Source organism: Pleurodeles waltl, chromosome 6 (genome assembly GCF_031143425.1).
Source record: "Pleurodeles waltl isolate 20211129_DDA chromosome 6, aPleWal1.hap1.20221129, whole genome shotgun sequence".
Taxonomy (NCBI): Eukaryota; Metazoa; Chordata; class Amphibia; order Caudata; family Salamandridae; genus Pleurodeles; species Pleurodeles waltl.
In genome coordinates this window covers 1,507,988,996-1,508,009,644 of record NC_090445.1, presented here as the reverse complement: position 1 = coordinate 1,508,009,644, position 20,649 = coordinate 1,507,988,996, and the positions used below count along the sequence as shown (strand labels likewise).

At 41.6% G+C, this 20,649-nt stretch overlaps 1 protein-coding gene across 3 annotated transcripts in view; it reads left to right on the top strand.

Annotated features, from left to right (window-relative positions):
- The window catches only part of PRKCZ (protein kinase C zeta), a 604,208-nt gene extending 597,631 nt beyond the window's left edge, over positions 1-6,577 (top strand). For all 3 annotated transcript variants that reach the window (XM_069240998.1, XM_069241001.1, XM_069241000.1), the window contains one exon: positions 3,802-6,577. In XM_069240998.1, the coding sequence (XP_069097099.1) occupies positions 3,802-3,886 (85 nt within the window). In that variant the 3' untranslated portion in view covers positions 3,887-6,577. The remainder of the gene's footprint in view (positions 1-3,801) is intronic.
- The last annotated feature ends 14,072 nt before the right edge of the window (positions 6,578-20,649 follow it).

Sequence of the window (20,649 nt, the reverse complement as noted above, 5' to 3'; positions counted from 1 at the left end):
ATACAAATTACTCCGATAATGATCAAAACCCTCAAGTGGTGGTCTCAAAAGCATCATCTCTCAATCGGTCTCTCGTTTCTTCAACAGCCAGCCCCGTGGACCATAACAACAGATGCCTCACTGGAAGGCTGGGGCGCAGTATTACAGGACCTGAAAATAAGTGGCAAATGGCCAACTCATCTGGCATCAAGGCATATCAATTGGCTAGAACTCAGGGCAGTGCACCTCGCCTTACAAGCGTTTCTCCCAAGAATCTATGGATCGCAAGTGGTGATAAGAACGGACAACACCACTACAATGCACTATCTCAACAAACAAGGAGGTACAAGATCTCTCACCCTCTCCAGGGAAGCCCAAGCGATCTGGAACTGGGCCTCGCAGCAGGGCGTCACACTATCGGCGGTGCACTTGCCGGGAATAAACAACAAGCCAGCAGATGCACTCAGCAGGCAGAAATCGGACTGCCACGAGTGGGAACTAGACCTGACGGTTCTCACCCAGATTTTTTCCCAGTGGGGAACACCGACAGTGGATCTGTTTGCGAAGAAGGACAACGCCAAATTCCAGTTCTTCGCAAGTTGGCATCACTAAAAGGGATCTTGGGGGACTGCGTTTTCGATAGTCTGGTTAGACATCTTTGCTTACGCCTTTCCTCCCATTCCGTTGATACCAAGGGTCCTCACGAAGATGAAAACAGAACCGTGCACTCTCATACTGATAGCCCTGTACTGGCCGCGCCAACATTGGTTCACAGAGCTCCTCATTCTCTCAGTCAAACCTCATATTCCGCTGGAGCCGTTACCTCATTTACTAACAATGAACAACGGGCAAGTTCGACACCCCGATCCGCAGTCAATGCGGTTAGCGGCATGGCTCCTCACCACAGAGAATTTGCGCATTTGAATATCCCGCAGGACTGCAGAGATATTTTGTCACAGGCCAGAGCGGATAGCACTAACAAGACGTATCAGTGTAAATGGAAGAGATTCTGTGCCTGGTGTCATCAGCGTCAAATCGACCCTTTTCTTTCACCACCAGAAGAGATGTTGCCGTATCTCTTAGAGTTAGCTCGATCTGGCTTAGCACACTCGTCCATTAAAGTTCATGTAGCAGCCATAGCTGCATACAGACGTTCAGATGACACACCCTCGCTCTTCTCTTCTCGGCTGATTAAGAGATTTCTAAAGGGGCTGTTCAGGGTTTACCCTCCTTTCAGACCTCCTTCGTGGAACCTGAACATTGTTTTGGCACAACTGATGAAGCATCCTTTTGAACCGATCCACCGTGCTTCCCTCAAACATTTATCGTGGAAGGTTGCCTTATTGATAGCTCTTACATCAGCTAGGCGGGTCAGTGAGGTACAAGCGCTCTCCATCCAAGAGCCATTCCTACAGTTTAAACAAGATAGACTACTAATGCGCACTAACCCGCATTTTATTCCAAAGGTTCCGTCAGACTTTCACATTAACGAACCTTTGGTCTTCAAGTCTTTTTTCCCTCATCCATCTACTCCAGCGGAGAGAGCATTACACTCTCTAGACGTGAAAAGATGCGTTCAATTTTATTTGGACAGCACTAAAGCTTTTCGGCGCTCTAATCAGCTATTTGTGGCGTACAGTGCCCCTAGGAAGGGGTACCCGCTATCCAAGCAGAGTATTTCAAAATGGATCGCCTCTGCTATTCGCTTCTGCCATCAGGCAGCGGGCAAACCTTTGAAGTCATCTGTGCATGCTCACTCGACGAGAAAAGTGTCATCGTCAGCGGCACTGTTTGCCGGAGTGCCACTACAAGACATATGTAGGGCAGCAACATGGAAGAGCTGTCATACCTTTACTAAGCACTATTGCTTGGAGTCCCTCTCGCACGGAGAAGTAGAAGTGGGCCAAGCGGTTCTCAGGAATCTCTTCAGGTGAAGGTGAGCCATTTCTCCTACATCCCTCCATCCTAGAAAAGGTATGCACATTGAAAAAAGAAAAACAAAAATGTATCTAAAGATAATAAGAACACTATCATAATCCCATAAGTAAGCGGGTTATCAGATATTGATCAGGTTACATTAGTGTCTTATGTTTTAATACTGGTTTGTTACTTAAATTTCATCATGTATCTTCACAGGAATATCCCTATTTATATTAGAGATAAAAAGATACTTATATTTATGTATATATACGTGTGTATAGATAGTTGTGTATATATGTATATCTATATATAAATATATATGTAGGGACATATGTCAGTACACTTATATACTTCATCAATTTATACATGATGATGATAAGGCTTTGTGGTCTAAGATAACCTGTTTATTAAATGGGTTGTCATTTTACAATGTGCATAGTTATTGCTTTCTACTCTGATTCAAGCATGTGAATCTATGAAAGTTCCAATACTGGAGTAAGAAAATAAGTTACTTACCTGTAACTGTAGTTCTCCAGTATTGGAATCTTTCATAGATTCACATGCGACCCACCCACCTCCCCAGAGAAGCTCACTTCACCTCTTTCTTTCTAGTAGTACATATACTCATCGTAAAATACGCACTTGTGCGTGGAAAATCTGAGGTGCTAGAGCTCCTCTCAGGAGGTTCTGAAGGGTGCTGTCGCCTGATTGGTGGAGGATCAAGTTTGGTCCTTTTCACAAAATGACTCTGATAGACTTCAAATTGAAGAGGCCTAGGGCCTTTTTCTCTTCAATATGTTTTAACATTATTTATGAAAATTATACCGGGACTCCCATCTCGACGACGGGGAATGATTCAAGCATGTGAATCTATGAAAGATTCCAATACTGGAGAACTACAGTTACAGGTAAGTAACTTATTTTCTTGCGTGGCTGCGGTATATTAGGGACACTTTGGAGGAGTTGGGTTGTCCTGCCTTCTTTGAGGCTCCTGCACAAATTAAAAAGAAGGATGTTAGGTGGGTTAAGAAGCAATTCATGGCAAGAGCCAAAGCTATAAGAGCGAGGGAGGAGCTCCTAAAGCCGGGGCTCCGCTCATATGTTATCTCAAAAACAGTTATAGGCATGGACCCTTATTTGGTGGCAGCAAATTCTCCCCATCGCCTTTTCTTTTAACACTGTTCAAATTAAATCTTCAGCCTTGGCTGTTAGTAGATCCCCAATTTGTTCATATTGAGTTTAACCAGAGACCAAGTTCCTGTGATAATTGTTCCATGCATGATACTATGCTTTTTATTTTTTATTTTTTTGAGACCACTATATCTCCGTGAGACAGCAATATATCTTGCCATTGCTGAGGGGGGAAGGTTTTTATCAGGTAAAGCCTGCTTTGATCTACTTACAAATGTTACACTCATCCTCAATTTGTTATAGTGAGGCCATGTTTTTTTGCAGGGGCTATTCAAGGTCAAAGCTAGGGGGTACAATTGTGCCGAACTATGCGGTATATAGCAATTTGTTTTTAGGATGTACTTTAATAGTTGAAGTATATGTCTTTTAACGGAGTTCTCTACTCAATTGTAAACTCATTATAGTGTGTGCGACCCAAATGCTAGATTTTTCATATTTCTGTTTTGTTACTATGGATATAATGTACATTGTATTTACTATTTTTAGACGATAATGATGTATTTCGTTTTTGAATGGATTTATTGTGTTTATTTTTTTAACCATTTTAGATGATGATGAATTGTATTTTATGTGGTTTTAATGGATTAGTACCAATCCGAGAAAAAGAATAAAGACAAAAAGAAAAGAACTTACTTGAGAATTAACTTGTTATATAAAATCTGCTCTGGCCAGAACGCAAGATGCTGATTTTTTCTTTTTTTTCTTTTACAGTGATGTAATAAAAAGAATAGACCAGTCCGAATTTGAAGGATTTGAGTATATTAGCCCATTGCTGTCTATGGAGGAGACGGTATGAAGGAACACCATCTCTGCAGACAGATAATGAGACTGAACCCCCCATTTTGTATCCTTAACTACAGTATATGCATGCGAGGCTCGGGAAGTGATGAACTGTTTGGAACGAAGATCAGAGCTAAGAAGGAAACAACAAGGCTGTAGAAACTCAGACACGGGGAACAGGACTTTTTGAGCGGCGTTTTCCATAGAACTGTTTTGGTTCGATAGACGTTTTGATGCTGACGCGAGCAGCTACGTCATTATCAAAGGAATTCAGGTTTTTGAGCTTCATGAAGGGAATACAACGTTCATCCACTACATCTGAGTGCTAAAGAATGCAGGGGGCCAGAGAGAAGAGAAACTCTTTGATGCAGCATTGCCAGGTTGCTTTTGCTGGTGCAACTGATGCCGTTCGCTTAGCTTTCTAAATCTTAGAATGTACCGTCCTAAGGAAATGCGTGTGATTTGGGGAATTTATTCTTTTGATGCCTTTTTTCACAAGTGGTACATGTACAAAAACGTCTTGACATCAAGAAATGGAGTTGTGTTTTATTGGCAATTAAAGCATGTTTAGGTACAGACTCGAAGTGCCTAAATGGGATGCGCTGCATCAAGTAAGGGTTTTACCTATTTTCAGAACAGGTTTCATCAAAATAATCTTGTCATGCAGTCATCTTGATTACACCAAGAAACAAGCAGTGATCTAGGTCTCAAAACTAATATGGAGAGCGGCTTTTGAGGTACAAAAAAGGGGCAGAGCGACATTGCACTTCGAATAGGAATGCCATGCCAATTTAAAAAACACATCAAAAGCAGTTAAACCTCAAAAGCAATAACCGGCCAGAGTATGATCAAGGAAAATACCAAATTTGCACATATGGTAGTTTTCTGCCTATTTAAAAAAAACAGTGCCTAAGTCCTGACTTGCTTTGTATGATAGATATTTGCTGATTTTTTTTTTTTTACTTTTAAATAAACAAATTCCAAAAATAGCAAAAATCTCATTTTTGAAATGGTATTAATATCTGTAGCCTTAACTTAGAGCAGCAGTAAATGTAGAATATCAAAATAATTTTTTTTTTCTAATAAAGCACACCTCCCACTTCTAATAACCTGTCTCTGGATCTGAATACTCCATGTACATAACTTTATTTTACATATGAGAGCGGAATGCTTTGTAAATTGAGCCTCTGCATTTGCGCCACCGCTGTAGTTACGCAAGAGGGCGAGAAAGCACCTTAAATGTGCAGATTTAGAAGTTGTTCATTATGCCTTCTCTTTGTAGAACTTGTATTATATTAGGGGACTTATATCAAAAGGGTTGACCTCAAATAGTTGCTGTCTGTAAAAAAAAAAAAAACGAAAGAAATCCTATTTATTTGAGGAACAAAGTGTGTAAATTGCTTATTTTGTAACTTCTAAAATGGCTTATAACGACCTTGTTGCCTCTGCTGCAGATAAATTATAGAGGCAAGGTCTTAATGTAACTACTTTTTGTGGGTTGTAGTAAAAGCACGTATGGGTAAAACTGTACATAAATTAAACTTTGTGCCATGACACCTTGCTGAATTTGATAGAATGCAGGTTGAGCCAAGGTTTTTCTCCCCTCACTTCCGTTATTTAGTGTTTGAAATATAGGTTTCTCAGGGTACAGCACTACATTAGATAAGGAACTTGTCCGCTTTCCAAAATTCACTAGAGTCAACAGGTGCTAGGAGGATTAAACAACAAAAGAAAGCAGCTCATTGATCAACTATTTGTTATACCATCCATTGCAATTTCACTTACAATGACTGGAGAATCTTACCACCAGAATGATGTACAGCTTTCTTACATTTACGCTAAATTGAGCTTGTTGCTTTTTCCGGTCAGCATGATAAAACATGTCTGCCACCCAGTATTTTCACAAGTAAACAGGATTTTGCCTCCAAGACCTGATTTTTGTATCACTCAGGCAATGGAAGCAGAGCCTGTCTTTAACCCCCTTTTTACTCAACAATATATTAATGTTCATTGAACATATCAAAGATTTAGTAAATTCCTTAGGGATTTTACTGTGCAGGTTTCATCATAAAGCATTCAGCTTTGCAGCTCATATAGAGGTACGTCCATGTTGCTATTCGATAAGCCTTTGGGATACAGAAGTGAGGAATTTTGCGAAACTAGTTCTGCTTGCTCACCAGACCTTAACGTGACTTGCAAATATGTTTTGGGGTGGGACAATGCTGGGTATAAGAAACAGATGTATATTTGCTAAAGAAACACCATTTTATATTATTAATTTAAGGCATTACAAATGTTGCTGTGTTGCCAAATAGTTTGCTGGTTACACGTTTGGTTGCTCGTGCAAGTGTATGAAAATGTTCTGTTCATAATGAAGGGCAAAAAGTTTTATATGAAGTTCTTGTTTTATAAATTAAAGAAAATGAAGGATGTAAATGACTTGTGTGGATTGAAAAAGAAAGAAAACCTAATATATTGCAGATTGACCTGGTACTGGTATATAGTTGTCCTATTTGAACTAGTAAATGAAAATCTAGCTAATTTAATGATTGTAAACAGTAAATATGTTCTTGTAGTTTTGTATAATTATTTAGTTAAGATCTTTGCTGCTCAGTTTTAATTGTGCAGAAATGGTGTACTAATCCATAACAGTGGAGATCATTTATATTCTTGCACATCAATTAAAGTCTTTAATGAAAAGCTGTTACGTGGACTACCCAGTTTGTGGTTTGTTTGTTTGATGGCATGCTGTAGTGAAAACAGAATATACTGTAATAGAAAGAAGTCCTTAGTTTCTGCAGGACTACTGGACTGCTCCAGTAAGAGATTATCCAGAACACACGCAGTGGGCAGGACCAATACATCTTGAGACTTTAATTGTGCTGCTGTAAGCCCACCATTTATCACTTTCCAGATGCTAGCTATTACTTGCAAAGATTCTTTAATGGGTTTGCAGTTACATCACAAAATAATACTGGACTGATATTGTCCCGACAAAACCTATTCAAATGAAATTAGTACAGCAGACATGATCCCATCACCACAGTGTTAGATCTGTTAGTGCTATCACTATTAAAGACGCTGTTTGATCCGGAGCATACCCTCAATTGTGGAAAAGGGCAGTTGTAATGCCTTTGTTTAAAAAAAAAATAATAATAATAATTTAGATCCCTTAGATCTGAAATTTTTTATTTAGGCCCATCTCTCTTTTGACCACTCTGTCTAGAATCTTTGAGGAGCATCTTAACTTAGAACTGGTGGCTTACTTGGAGAATCATGAATTTCTAGCTCCCTCTCAATTTTGGTTTTGAACTAATCATGGGACTGAAACCACTTTGGTCAGCTGTAGATAATATCCATTGTGTGGTCGATGCAGGGCAGGCTGCAGCTCTGATCCTTTTGGATCTAGCCACAGCCTTTGACATTAACTCTCCTGCCCTGCTGGCGGAACACCTGTGAATACTGGGCTTTCTGGGTCAGCTCTAGATCTGGTAACCTCGGTTTCGAATGGCAGATCCCAGACAGTTGTCATAAACCAATTTAGCTCTGATCCCATTTCTTTGCCATGTGGTGTGCCGCAGGGCTCATCTTTCAGCACAACCCTTTCTAATCTTTGGCTCGCCTCTGGTCAATAGCGTCTTGTGAACTGCAGGCCTTATGTCATACAGATGACACACAAATTATTGTGTCCATCACCAAGGATGTGAAGACCACTGCAGCCAACTTCAAGAATTGTATGCAACCAGTTTCATCTTGAATGAGCAGTCACTATCTTAGACTAAATGGCCATAAGGCTGAGGTTCTGATTTGTGGTCATCAATCCTCTATTTGGAATAACTCTTAGTGGCCAGACACTTCTGGGGTGTTACCTACTCCACTAGAGTTCACCACAAATGTTGGTGTACTTGTGGATAGCAAGTTACTGTTTGAACTCCAGGTCAATCAGCTGTATGGTATCCACTTGTTTTTGGATTATACGGACATTGAGAAAGGTGTTTCCCTTCTTTCGCTGAAAGCACGTAAGCAGGTTGTACTTGACTCGATTTCCTGTACACTCGACTACTGCAATGCTCTTCATTTGGGGATCAATAAAACCGCAACTGCTGAACTTCAGTTAGCACAGAATGCAGCCGCCAGACTTATACTTGACACTCCTAAACATCTATCAGTCGTGGCGGGTATCTCCGATTTGCACTGGCTACCTGTGAATAACCACATTTCCATTAAGACCTTGTGCATTGTTCATAGGGAGGTGCAAGATATTGGGCACAGAGCTTTGACTAGTATGTTCCAGAGTTATATCCCCACTAGACATCTCCAGTCTGACAATCTTGGGCATTTTCCCAAATTTAGGAAAACCAGGTGGGGGTGGAAGGTCTTTTTCTGTGGCTGCAGCAAAACAGTGGAATTCTCTTCCACGAGTTATTAGTGATCTACAGGAATAAAATAGTTTCAGAAAAGCACTGGAGACCTGGCTCTTTACTATGTGATTGATTGTATTTTGCTTTTGACATGAGTTTCTTTCTTTCCTTGGAGCTACCCCTTCCCTTTAGGCGCCTTGACGCCTTTTGGTAATTAGTGCGCTTTATACATTTTTATCATTTCATTTAATCCAAGTAGTATTATTGGTTGAATTTTTCCATTACCAGGACACAACTGAATCATACATAGTTCAGTTGTGCTTTCACAGATGTGCTAAGTATGTCCCACAGCATAAGGTCCTCTAGATTCAAAGGTTTTGGAGTCCCATCCCTGAGGCTATCATAGGCTCCTGTTCTGAGTCTAGTTATGAATCGCACTTTGAATTTGATCTCTAGTAGCAGATAACCTTTATGGTGGGTTTATTTCTACAGTTCTGAACAAATCTTGTGGTACGTTGGTTAAACATTTGATTCGGACTTTGTATCTCACACAGCAATTATTTATTGTGGCAAGACTAAGTACTTCTTTTGTTTTTATTTTATTTTCCAGTAGTTTTGATATAATGCATCTTGTGCATGGGGGGATGCTTTGTGAACAGGAGACTGTGAGATAGCTGTGTGTGGGTGTGATACATTTTGTGTAGAGAAAGTAGGCTATGTTATTTTTAGGAGTAATTCCATTCCTCTAAGCACTCTCTAAAAGTTTGTTCATATGCCCTCCTGACGATCTCCTTATTTTCTTTGTGAGTTTATATTTGTATAATGGAAGGGATATTAATAGCACTCAGACAGTCTGTGTGGCTTTAGCAAGTGTGAGGCTCTCTTGTAGGCACTTTTAAGCTGGGCCAATTGTCATGAAATTGCTATAGTGGAACGTTTACTTATGGTTAGCCATTCTTGGACCTTGATATGTTATCTGGAAGAATTCTGCTGTTGTGTGGACTCTTCTACAAAAGTGTTCATTGTATATTGGGCCTGTCACTTAGGTTTTAATAAGGCTTTAAATTCTCTTGCATTCGCTTGAGGAAACGTTGCGTTTGCTCTTGCCTTTTAAAGATGTTCCTGGGTTCGTTTTGATCTTCCGTTTGATCTCTGTGCATCTTTGACCTTGTTTTTCTAGCTTATTCAATGAAGATGGCTAGCAATTAGATCAATATCAATTAACAGGAATGTTAAATTTTCAGGTGTGTTCCATGGAAAATAAATCAATAGCAATGAAATAATAATTAGAGTAATAAACCTTTTTCTTTGCACACATTTGCAATTATCTGTATCCAAGATTTTTAGTTTAAATAGCAAATTGGATAAAATATAAGCTAATACAAGGGAAAAACAAAAGCTAAGTAGTGCTAGGTAAGCCTCAGGTGGAATGCTGTTATGATCTCCATTTCGTCCAATGAAGCATCCTTTTCCTATTTTTATTCTTATTAACATACACAGTTAATGCAAGGGAAACTATTTCATAGTTAGTCACTTTTCTTGCTGAAATAAGAGAAGCCAAAAACAGTTATGACTAATAATATGGGAAAAGAGAGACTTGGGTTTTGTGACATAACATTTATTTAAAAATGCAAGAGATACCACCAAGATGTTTCATTTTTAATCCATTTAGGAGTGTAAGGACAATCATCAGAAAGCCATAACCATGCTTCCCATAAACAAAAAGCGGAATATTGAATATGAAAATCTGGAAACTTCACACTACCATAAATGTTGCTTTTTTAAGTTGATCCTAAGAGGTTCTGGATTATTTATTGTTCCATAAAACTTTAGACAGAATTCCTGCAGAGCCAAAAAAAAAGGATGAATGCAATTTTATTAGGGCTATTTAAATGGGATAATTAATAATTCAATGTTACATCATGTAAATTGTGTCCAATCTGCCCTACCGAAAAAGAAAAATTGGACACCACCTTTGTATTAGTTACTTACCTTTCTATAGAATATACTTTTAATTAAGATTAATTTTTCCAACAAAGATGTGAAATCCAGAAACACAAACGTTTGATTAGTGTGTTGTTCAATGCCAGGCTGTAAGATTCAAAAGATGACATATGGCAAAGGGAGTTAAAGAGACACATATGACACATCCATTTAAATAAGTAGCCTGAGACTACTGAACAAGCTTCTAGTCAATAAAAAAAGACATTACACTTTGGAGGCACTTCTGTCTCCACTTAACATCATAATGATGAAACCTAAACGTTGTTCGAGGACTATTACATTATTTTTTTCCAGGGAGTACTCTGATGATAAAATACATAAAAGAGATGGTAGGGCATCCTTGTCTTGTACCTTGATTGAGAGAGAAGTACTGGGTATTTAACAGCATTAATAATAATAAATGTTTTAGGGGAACAATAAAAGAAATATAATTTTTACAATTTCAGGCAAGAAGCATGCAACTAACAGCCCATAACAATCTACAAGGTCAAAACCCTTTTCTCTATCCAAGCTGGAAAGGCCGATTTGAAGCTGTGGGAATTATCTGTCATGTTAAAGAAAAAGGATTCTAGTGTTACGAGGTATCTCACTTCCCATAACAAATCCAAACTGATTTGACTTAAGTTTTGGCGTGCATTTCTTTACCCCTGAAAGTAATATTATAGGAAACCTCTTACAGTTCCAATTCATTAAAGAAGTTGGACAATAGATTTTACAGTGGTCTGGGTCAATCTTTTTTTAGGGATCAGGCATAGCATGCTTTCAAGAAAGGACTCCACAGATTGGTTATTATCATAAATGGGTAAGCAGTTTAAGTAATTTTGGAATTAAGATCCTTGAGAAATATGTATAAAGGTCCATAATAAAGGCATGTTGTGCAGGATGTTTTTTACCCTTTTTTAATATACAACAGTGTTTTGTATCCCAAAGCTAAATAGATTGTTTTCTAGTGAGGACCTATCTACACTAATAACCCCTTCATTATCATAAGTCCAATTCACTGGTGGAGGGAGTATTTTCAGAAGTGTATGAAGTCTCATAAAATTAAAGAAAGCAATCTAAAATCCTTGAATTCAGGAACATGTGCATGAAATTATCAATAATGGAATAACCCTGCAATTTCTCTTTTAATGTTTATACAGCGAGCAAGCAATTTCCCTGACTGCGACTGCCATAATGTCTTGCATTAATTTTAAGCAAATACCCACACACAGTTTTGAAAGAGTGCCTGTTAAAAATTCAAACTTAGCTTTAGAAACTTGCTCAATGCACTCCTTGTCATTTGATAGAAATATCCAAGTCTTATAATGTAACATTTTTCAGAACCGTTTTCAAAGCTGTAACAAAATTAATAAAAACCCTTGCAGCAGTTTTAAAAACATCCAATATAATATTAAACGTTGTGATAGAGGTTTGGTAGAAACTAAAAATGTCTTTAGCAAATTCTTCAAAAGCCATTCTCTTTAATCATCCCATCCAAGTCAAACCACATTAGAAGTGTAGTCAGAAATTACAATATTTATTGGCATTAGCATACATAGTTCATAGGAGAACTAGACATGGTAAAAATCACAGCATAACAATGCAGTGGACATTGTTGTGCCTTTTAAGTTAGGACACATAGAATAAAAGCATGTAGCGTTGACAAAAGACTTGGATGGTGTAATTGTTTTTTAACTAGAATCAGGGCAACTAAAAGAACCCCTTACCCAAACATGAGAGAAAACCCATTTTAAACAGAAGCATCCAACACCAAACAGGGGTGTGGGATTTAATAAAATATCTACTTGTCCATGGGACGGGTTGCTCCTTAAATCTACTTACTTACTTACTTGTCCGGTAAAAAAATCTACTTGTCCCTTTGATGTCATGTAGTTCAGCGACAAATTATGGCAGCAGTCTCTATGTAAGAGCTCTTTTAATAGCCTTTCTGATTATGCTAGGGCTACTATTATAGTAGGGTTTAAATACTTGCAATTTCAATTCCTACTATAGCAATTTCCTTATTTTGCCACCTTTCCACAGATTTACATACTGGGGCTGGAGGGCTCAGTAAGCAATAGTTCCAGGGCTGGAATGCCTTTGAGTCTGAAAACCTACTAACTTGCATGTTTTAAGGATTTTCATCAGCTCTTCTCTAATATTTTCCCATAATTGGAAAGGTTGGAAATTTACTCCTGACAAGGGCAGAAGTAGAAATTCTTCCAGGATTGCTGGAAAAAGTGCTTGGAGGGAAAGTGAACTTGTAAACGCTCAATAGATTTTCACATGAGCAAATCTACACATGTATATTTGCTCGTGCTAAAATACAGTTTACAAATATTTTCTATGAGTATGATTTCCTGGCCTACTTCTGTAAGTTCTTGTGAATTCATGAAGGCCACTAATTCAAAGACATACCATGGGTGCACTTTTGTGACTTTCTTTACAAATTGGATCCCTAATTAGGTCTGGCATTAACAAAGGCATTTTCTTTTTATTAAACTTCTATTTATCGATCTGCTGGCTTTATTGTGAGTGATCGCATTCTGGTCTTTCACAAGGAAGTAGTTTTGTTCAGTGCTAGGAACCACTGTGATGATCAGTGGCGTAACGAAACTGGAGGGGGCCCCCCGCAAAGAACATGGAGGGTCCAAAAATATATATATATTTTTTTGCCAATGTTACAATGATGAGGGCCTGGCAGCTCCCACAGTAACAGTGTTACAAAAGCCATGTCAAAACAAGACCACGCATTGATGAAACCAAAAGACTCACAAGAAATGTCGGATTGTTTGGCTTAGCCAGTGCTTGTTTATGTTCACGCTTCCCATAGTCTTGTTGAAAATGGTTACACTGCTTTTCCATGAGGAATATTTTTGGAAATACTGCATGCATCAACACATTTTACTAAATGACGCTTCAAAGAAAATAGCACCTAAAATGTTTTTCCTTTTGCATTTTTTTCTGAACATTTTATTATGAAAGCAAACAATCATCACTCTTGCTTACAAGCTTCTGCAAACATTTGCATCTAATCAGAGAGCATTCTGGGAGCATTAGAATTAGCCTCATATTGTTAAACTTTTCAAATGTGTGTGTACACTTTTTCTTTTACTGGAACCACTGTCAGTAGGGCATTGAGACCTTAAAACGTTTATTTACAATGCTCACCCTAATAATGAAGGCTTTTAATTAATGAGCCATAAATACAAGTTCGAACGACATTAACATATGGACGTACATATTACCTCAACTGCAGACAGTTCCCTGATCTGCAAAATGGCAGCCAAAGTGTTTGTGCTGCAAGGGGGTTGGGCCTACTTGTCCCAAGGACAAAATAAAAATGAAAACTTGTTGCCCTTGACCCTAACAATATGTCTTGGGCGTCGGAATATAAGAATTCCACAACCCTGCAGAGGCTTAGAGTTTGGGGCCTGCATGTGGGAGACCATTAGACAGTAGAATTAGGACATGAGGCAGGTATCAGGAAGGTGTGCACTCAGATGGTAAACCAAGAACTCAAACCCGACAGGCTGAGAGGCCCAGCTTATGTATGTTGTATGGTGCAGACCAGGATCATCCGTTGTTCCCTGCTGACATCAGCTCTGACCCTATGTGAAGAGGGAAAGTGCAGCAACACTAGGGCCCAGATTTTCTTGCGGTCCGTTGTGCCCCCCTAACGCCACCATGTGTGCACCGTATTTAACATACAGCTCATCATGGTGCATGTTAGGGGTAATAGCGTCATCATTTTTTACGCTATTGTTGTACTTTGCAGGGTTAGTGCCAAAAATGTTGGTGCTAATCCAGCAAAGTATATGGAGGCCCATTAGAAATAATGGTGTGCCTCCTTTTAATGCCTACTTTGTGCAGACATTAAAAAATGCTTCAAAAAATGGTGCAGTGGAATCTCATAGATTCTACTGAGCCCTTTTTGCAGGCCCCATAATGGGGGAACGCCCCCCCCCTCGCATACATTATGCCTGGCGCAGGCATAATGTGGCACAAGGATTTACAAAGTGGAGCAAAGCATGCGTTTTTGCCACACTATTGCCACATTAGCGTAAAAAATATTGACACGGATGTGACGATAGTTGGAGCTAGACCTATAGGTCTTCAGGGGGGAGTTTTGACCTTCATAATGTGGACTTATAGTTGTTCCAGAAGTACCTCCTGTTGCAGCGCTATAGGATATTTACGCAACCCTCCAAGTTCCTCAGTGCACAGTGATGTGTGTTGGGCATTATACCACTGCGGCAGCGCCCTCCGCCATTTATTGGGCGAGGCAGAACTCTTCCACATGATGGTGACCGCACATCGAGCAGCCAGCGAGGCGGATCAGCCAGCCGTGGCCCAGCCCCGTCTGCCTTAGACCATTTTCTTAGGCCTAGCAAGCAAGGAGTGTCAGTGGCAGCTGCCACTGCGTCGGCTTCTAGCGCCCATTAATGGCCGAGCCCAGGACAGCACCAAAACTTGTGGGGAAAAAAGATGGCATCTAGGGCCAGGCGTTTGGGGCAATGTGCAAAGGAGTCTGGAAAAAAACCTTTCTAATCTGTATTGGTTAAGGGATGATGTGTATAAGATAGAGAACTGTATAAGTTGAAACCGACAGTTGCACGATAACTTGTGAGGGTATTGTACCACATTCTGCCATTTCTTATCATTAAATGCTCTGCCAGCATCAGCCTCCCAGTTGTTCCAGAGAAGGGACCACTCCGTGCCAACGGACTGCAGCTCAGCACCATAAAGCCAGCGGACAAGCATGTGTGTGGGGGCAGTTACTGCGTGGCTATTTCCCGGAGATAGCGTATTGCTGCCTTTTAAGCGTTCATATGTCATGAATTGCCCCTCCTGTAGACCATCTTGCTCCGGGAGCTCATGGAAGCTCATCAGGGTCCCTGCATTATAGGTATCTCCCACTTGCGGGATATTAGTAGTGGTCCACAGGGTCAGAGCCCTTGAAGAGGGCCTCAAAGTTTTACTGCTTGTTACTAGGAATATGTTTAGTTTTAAAGTTAGTTTTCCCTCAAAAAAGCTCAATCTGGTTCTAATTAAAACCAAGCATAAATCAATGGGTAGAGCATTGTCACTTTAGAAGAAACACACTTTCAAAAAGCAATATCGACTTGTGTCAGACCATCAACACTCATAACACAATCTGGCCTTTTTTTTGTAACATTCACTTTTCTCTATGTTCCATCAATATCAAGTTCTTAGCTTAAAAGCTTATTTAAAGTTTGATATATCATACTTTTCTTGTTAACAGCTGGATGAGAAACACATTCTCTAACCCAATCCTTAAATTTGTCATCCTCTCCAGACCGATGGGTTTCCTGTTAAAACGATGTACCGGTATTAATTTTAGACATATGAAATATCATGTTCTCATTTTTATTGGATTTCTCGGGCCTTTAACGTTTCAAAACACATCACGCAAAATTGGTAAGAAATAGTATGTGTACTGAGTCACCTGTACATTGTAAAAAAAAAAAAAAAGCCCACAGATTGAATTGTATCGGCACCATCAAATGTTTAATAGGAACTGTCCAATAGCACTGAGAAAAAGAAGATAAACATGGAAAAATGACACAAGAAGATCCAAAAATAAGTACCAAAAGAGACTGCGCGTGACAAACAGCACTACCACTGTGGCTATGATAAAAAAAAAAAAAGAAGAAAATGTAAATTAGGAAGGTGAAAACCAGATAGAAGTATGGCACACACTTCCTCTCCTCCCCTTTCTTGCAAGCAGACATTCGTCAGTATTCATGCGAAAGAGATGATCACGGCTGAGCCCAGATAGTCAGTGGTTAGAGACAGTGGAAGACGGCGCAGTGGACATATTTAGAGTTTGAATCTGAGACAACTAAGGCCCATATTTATACTTTTTTAGCTCCGCATTTGCGCCGCTTTTTGACGCAAAAGCGGCGCAAACTTACAAAATACATTTGTATTTTGTAAGTTTGCGCCGCTTTTGCTTCAGAAAATGACGCAAATGCGGCGCTAAAAAAGTATAAATATGGGCCTAAGTGCAATATTAACCTGTTACTACCTTGGTTGATGTTTCAGGCCCATGGTGGTGGAGCTTTATTAAAGAATTCAGGCAGCCTGCAACGAGTTAATTGCATTGGCTTTTGCACTTGCATTAGTTGGGGCCTGCTACCAGCCCCACATCACATTTGTTGTGTTCTACCTCACAATTCCCTCAGTTTCTCATTAGGTCTTGTCGTTGTCCTGTATTCGTATGCTACTTGTTTCACCTACCTCCTAGACTATGGCCGCTGTATTGCATGGGTCTGTCAAGCAGTCCAGATCGGCTTATGGTCGAAAGAGTAACACCCGCTGCCGAAACCAGTAACTTTTCAAACATACTTCAGCTAATACCAATCTGCCCTTAAAACCTACACACCTGCTGTCCCCGTCTCTCTGCCGCCGGTTCATTCCCAACGGACTCACACCATCAAGATAGTGTGGTGCCATCAGCCGACAGGGATGCTGCAGTCTCGGTGAGCTCCGACGTTCCTATTGTAGGCAGCAGGTTTCTGCAGAGGTATTTATGAACTGGAGGACTTTCAGTGGATCAACACGCTCTGAACGTGACAACATTATGTGTCTACATACATAGTGAAGAGAACATTGTAAATCGGGTATATCCAAATACAGTAAACAACGAGTGAATAAAAAGTATGCTGAAAAGAGATACAAAATAATAAATTATTCTTCACAGGAGATATACAAAAAAAAAAAAACTAAAATCATAGCACAGAACCAACACGAAGACTCAATAGGTAGCAGATGACGCCTGTAAAAGGACAAAACACAGCAATTAAATTGGTGAAGATTAATAGAACAAAGAGCCAACAAAACGCTTATAAAACCACAAAGGAAAAATTGGATCGTCAGATAATATAAGGGCAATTAAAGTAGGAAGAACACATAAGCAAGCAGGCAATCAAGTATGTTGAGATTTATAAGTATCCAGTTCCCTTTATTTAGGCACAAAGGTAAGTAAATCGTTATATAGTTGATTTGATAGAGACTTTTAGTTGCAGATTCCTTACCTTAGAATTTCCCCCAGTCGTCAATCTGGATCCCTTGATTTTTCTCAAGCAGTACCCCTGGCGTCTGTCAGCTCTGCGTCCATCATCAGTGACATGCGCTCCCATATGATGTTGTGGGACCTATAAAGGGGCCACCCCAGCTCGGTGACGTCAGTTCTTTCCATGCCAGCCAGAACAGACCTGAAGAAGAGCTACTCCAAAGTCACTTTTTGACTGGCCTTTTTTCAACTTATTGTTGAGGATTTTTGATTGTTGACACTCCTGGTGTGTCAAGATGTCATCATGTAAGACCAGGTTCAAGCCCTCTGTATCCTGTCATCAGGCGATGTCCATGATGGATCCGCACCTCGTGTGGTTGTGGTGTCTAGAGCACGACCACGACTCAAACTTATGCTCAGAGTGTTGGGCCATGAGTCTGAAAGCTTTGAGGGAGCAGTCCCTAAAGCTTATTGTGGCCCGTGCTCAGCTCTGCAATCGGTCGAGAGGAAGGTCCAGAGAACGGTTGCGGAGCCCCAATTTTTCATCATCCCACCCCAAGTCCTCGGGATGGTCTGGTAAGTCGAGGTACAGAAAAGTTGAAGGAGAACAAGTGTTCTTCGATTTCACCCAGCCTGTCGGCCAACAAGAGAAGAGAAAATAGGTGTTGTCATTCCAGGCCTCCGTACTTGGAGCCTGCATCTGGGTTGGCTCTGCGCCTCCTCGAGTTTCCGGGAGCTGGAGAGGCCCCTGCCCCACTCCAGGAGTTTTATGAGGTCATGTGCCTCATATTTAGGTAGTATGACTCCACCAAAGAGCCTTCAGACCCCGCAGGGTCGCCGGGGGCACCCATGGATCCGTTCTTAAATCTGAATCAGTGTCAGTCATACCACCTCACTCTTCCCCAATGTCTGTTCCGAACTAGACGTTTCCAATGCCGCCTGTGCCCCCAGTGGACATCGACCTCATCCTCATTGCTGACTCCGACACAGAGCCGGTTGGCCTCGCGTGATGCAGATTCCTACTTAGGGACATTGCACCCTAAGTTAGATCCTGACCCTTATTCTCTTGGGTTTGGGTACAGTGAGCACTGGGAGGGGTCGCTGGACCCTTTGGAATACCAGCTGGAAGATCTCATGGACGGGCGGATGGACCTGGTTTGAGGCCAGTGGTCTGGACACATTCCCTTACACTGGTATGCTTTCACTCCCTATTTGGGCTATTAAGGAGGGGGCGTCCTACTCAAAGGCAGTGAGAATAGCAGAGGAAGTCTTGAGCCTCAAGCTGCCTTCATTGGCAGTCAGGACTAACCTCCTGACAGAGGTGCTTCAGCGTGGGGCTTCCACTTCTGAATCCTTTGGCCCTTTAATGAATCCCTGGGGCTTCCACTTCTGAACTCTCTTAGCCCTTTAATGAATCCCTCTCTGATGTCCTGCTGGGGACCTGGTCTAAAACCAGCACAGGGGCTCCAGTGAACAGGACAATCGCCCGCCCCCATAGAGCCACTTCAAATGATCCAGTGTTCTGATGCAACACCCAGCCCCTGAGAACTTGGCTGTTCAAGCCTCCACGTCCCTGGGTACATTCCCTTTCGCTCCCAAGGGTAGGGAATCTAAGAGGCTGGATCAGCTTGGGAAGATGTTTTCTTTCTCCAGCCTGGTACTTCGGTCCTTGAGCACCGCATGCCTTTTGGGCAGTTACACCCATACTTTATGGAAAACGGTTATGCAGGTGCTCCCAAAGGTACTGTAGGAGGCCCGGGCCATTCTCTCTCAAGCTTTTGCTGATGGGAGAGATGCAGCGAAGTTCACAATACGACATTGTCTGGATACAACCGACTCACTAGGCACCTTGGTTCCATTAACGGTGGCCTTGAGGTGCCAAGCCAGGTTGAGGACATCTTTTTTGGGGTTGGATGTCCAATCCACCCTTATGGACATGTCCTTTGATGGCACCCATCTCTTCGGAGACAAAGCAGACCCAGCTCTCAAGCACTGTATGAAGACCCAGGCTGTGGCACATGCCTCTCAGTCTCTGCATGGCTGCAGACATGGTATCCACTGTTCTCGTGAATCAGGAGTCAGAGGTCTAACCAGACCACTGCCTCCCCCTCAGCAGTGGCCTCCACACCTTCCTAATTTGACGCTTCCCCACCAGGGACCAGTTGGAGGCAGGATTCCCCATCACCTGCCCCGCTAGCCGTCCATCACGTCAGACAGGTGGGTTTTTCAAATAGTCTGAAGAGGCTACTCCCTCCCCTTCGGGAATACCCCTCCATCCATGCCACCATCCTACAATCAGGTGACAGAGGATCACCTGGCACTTCTACGCAAGGCAGTTAGGGTGTCCTTAGCCAAGGGAGCCTTAGAGAGGGTCCCTGTTCCAGAAGCAGGTTGTGTTTGTTATTCCTGCTACTTTCTGGTGCCCATAAACGACAAGGGACTCTGCCCTATCCTAGACCTTTGTTCCCTCAATCTCTTCCTCAAAAAGGAGAAGTTCAAAATGCTCACTCTGGCTCAAGTTCTATCTGCCCTGGACGGTAGCAGTGGACTTGCAGGACGCCTATTTCCATATTCCCATCCTGCCTACCTACAGATATTTCTTGCGGTTGACGTAGGACATAAGCATTTTCAGTTCAACGTGCTTCCCTAAGGCCTTACCAGTGCCTCCTGGGTGTTCACCAAGGTGATGGAGGTGGTCGCAGCTCATCTGCACAGGTTAGGGGTTTCAGTCTTTCCCTAACTCAACAACTGGCTATTGAAGGTGGGCTAACCCCAGGCTGTCGTGTCCCACCTCCAGACCACGGCAGACCTCCTGCATTTGCGGGAGTTCACTATAAACATGCCGAAGTCACACCTGCCTCCCTCTCAAGTACTCCCTTTCATCAGAGCTGTTCTGGACATGGTGCAGTGTCAGACTTATCCTCCTGAGCGGCGAGTCCAGGATATTCAGGCTATGATACCAATGTTTCAGCCTCTATCCTGTTGTTCGGGGAGAATGACTCTGAGGCTGTTGGGCCTCATGGCCTCCTGCTGGTGACATGCCAGATGGCATATCTGGGCTCTGAAGTTGGACCTGAAGTTCCAGTGGGCGCAGTATCAGGGGAATCTCTCCGACATGGTCCAGATCTCGGAGGGAACTGTGTAAGAACTACAGTGGTGGTTCTTAAACTGTGATTGGGTCGCAGGCAGATTCCTCTTCCTACCCCAACCACATTTGACAGTAGTGATAGATCACTCCTGGATTGGGGTGTACAGTGGTGGTTCTTAAACTGTGATTGGGTCGCAGGCAGATTCCTCTTCCTACCCCAACCACATCTGACAGTAGTGATAGATCACTCCTGGATTGGGATGCCCACATGGGAGAGGCAGAGATCAGAGGCGTCTGGTCTCTGG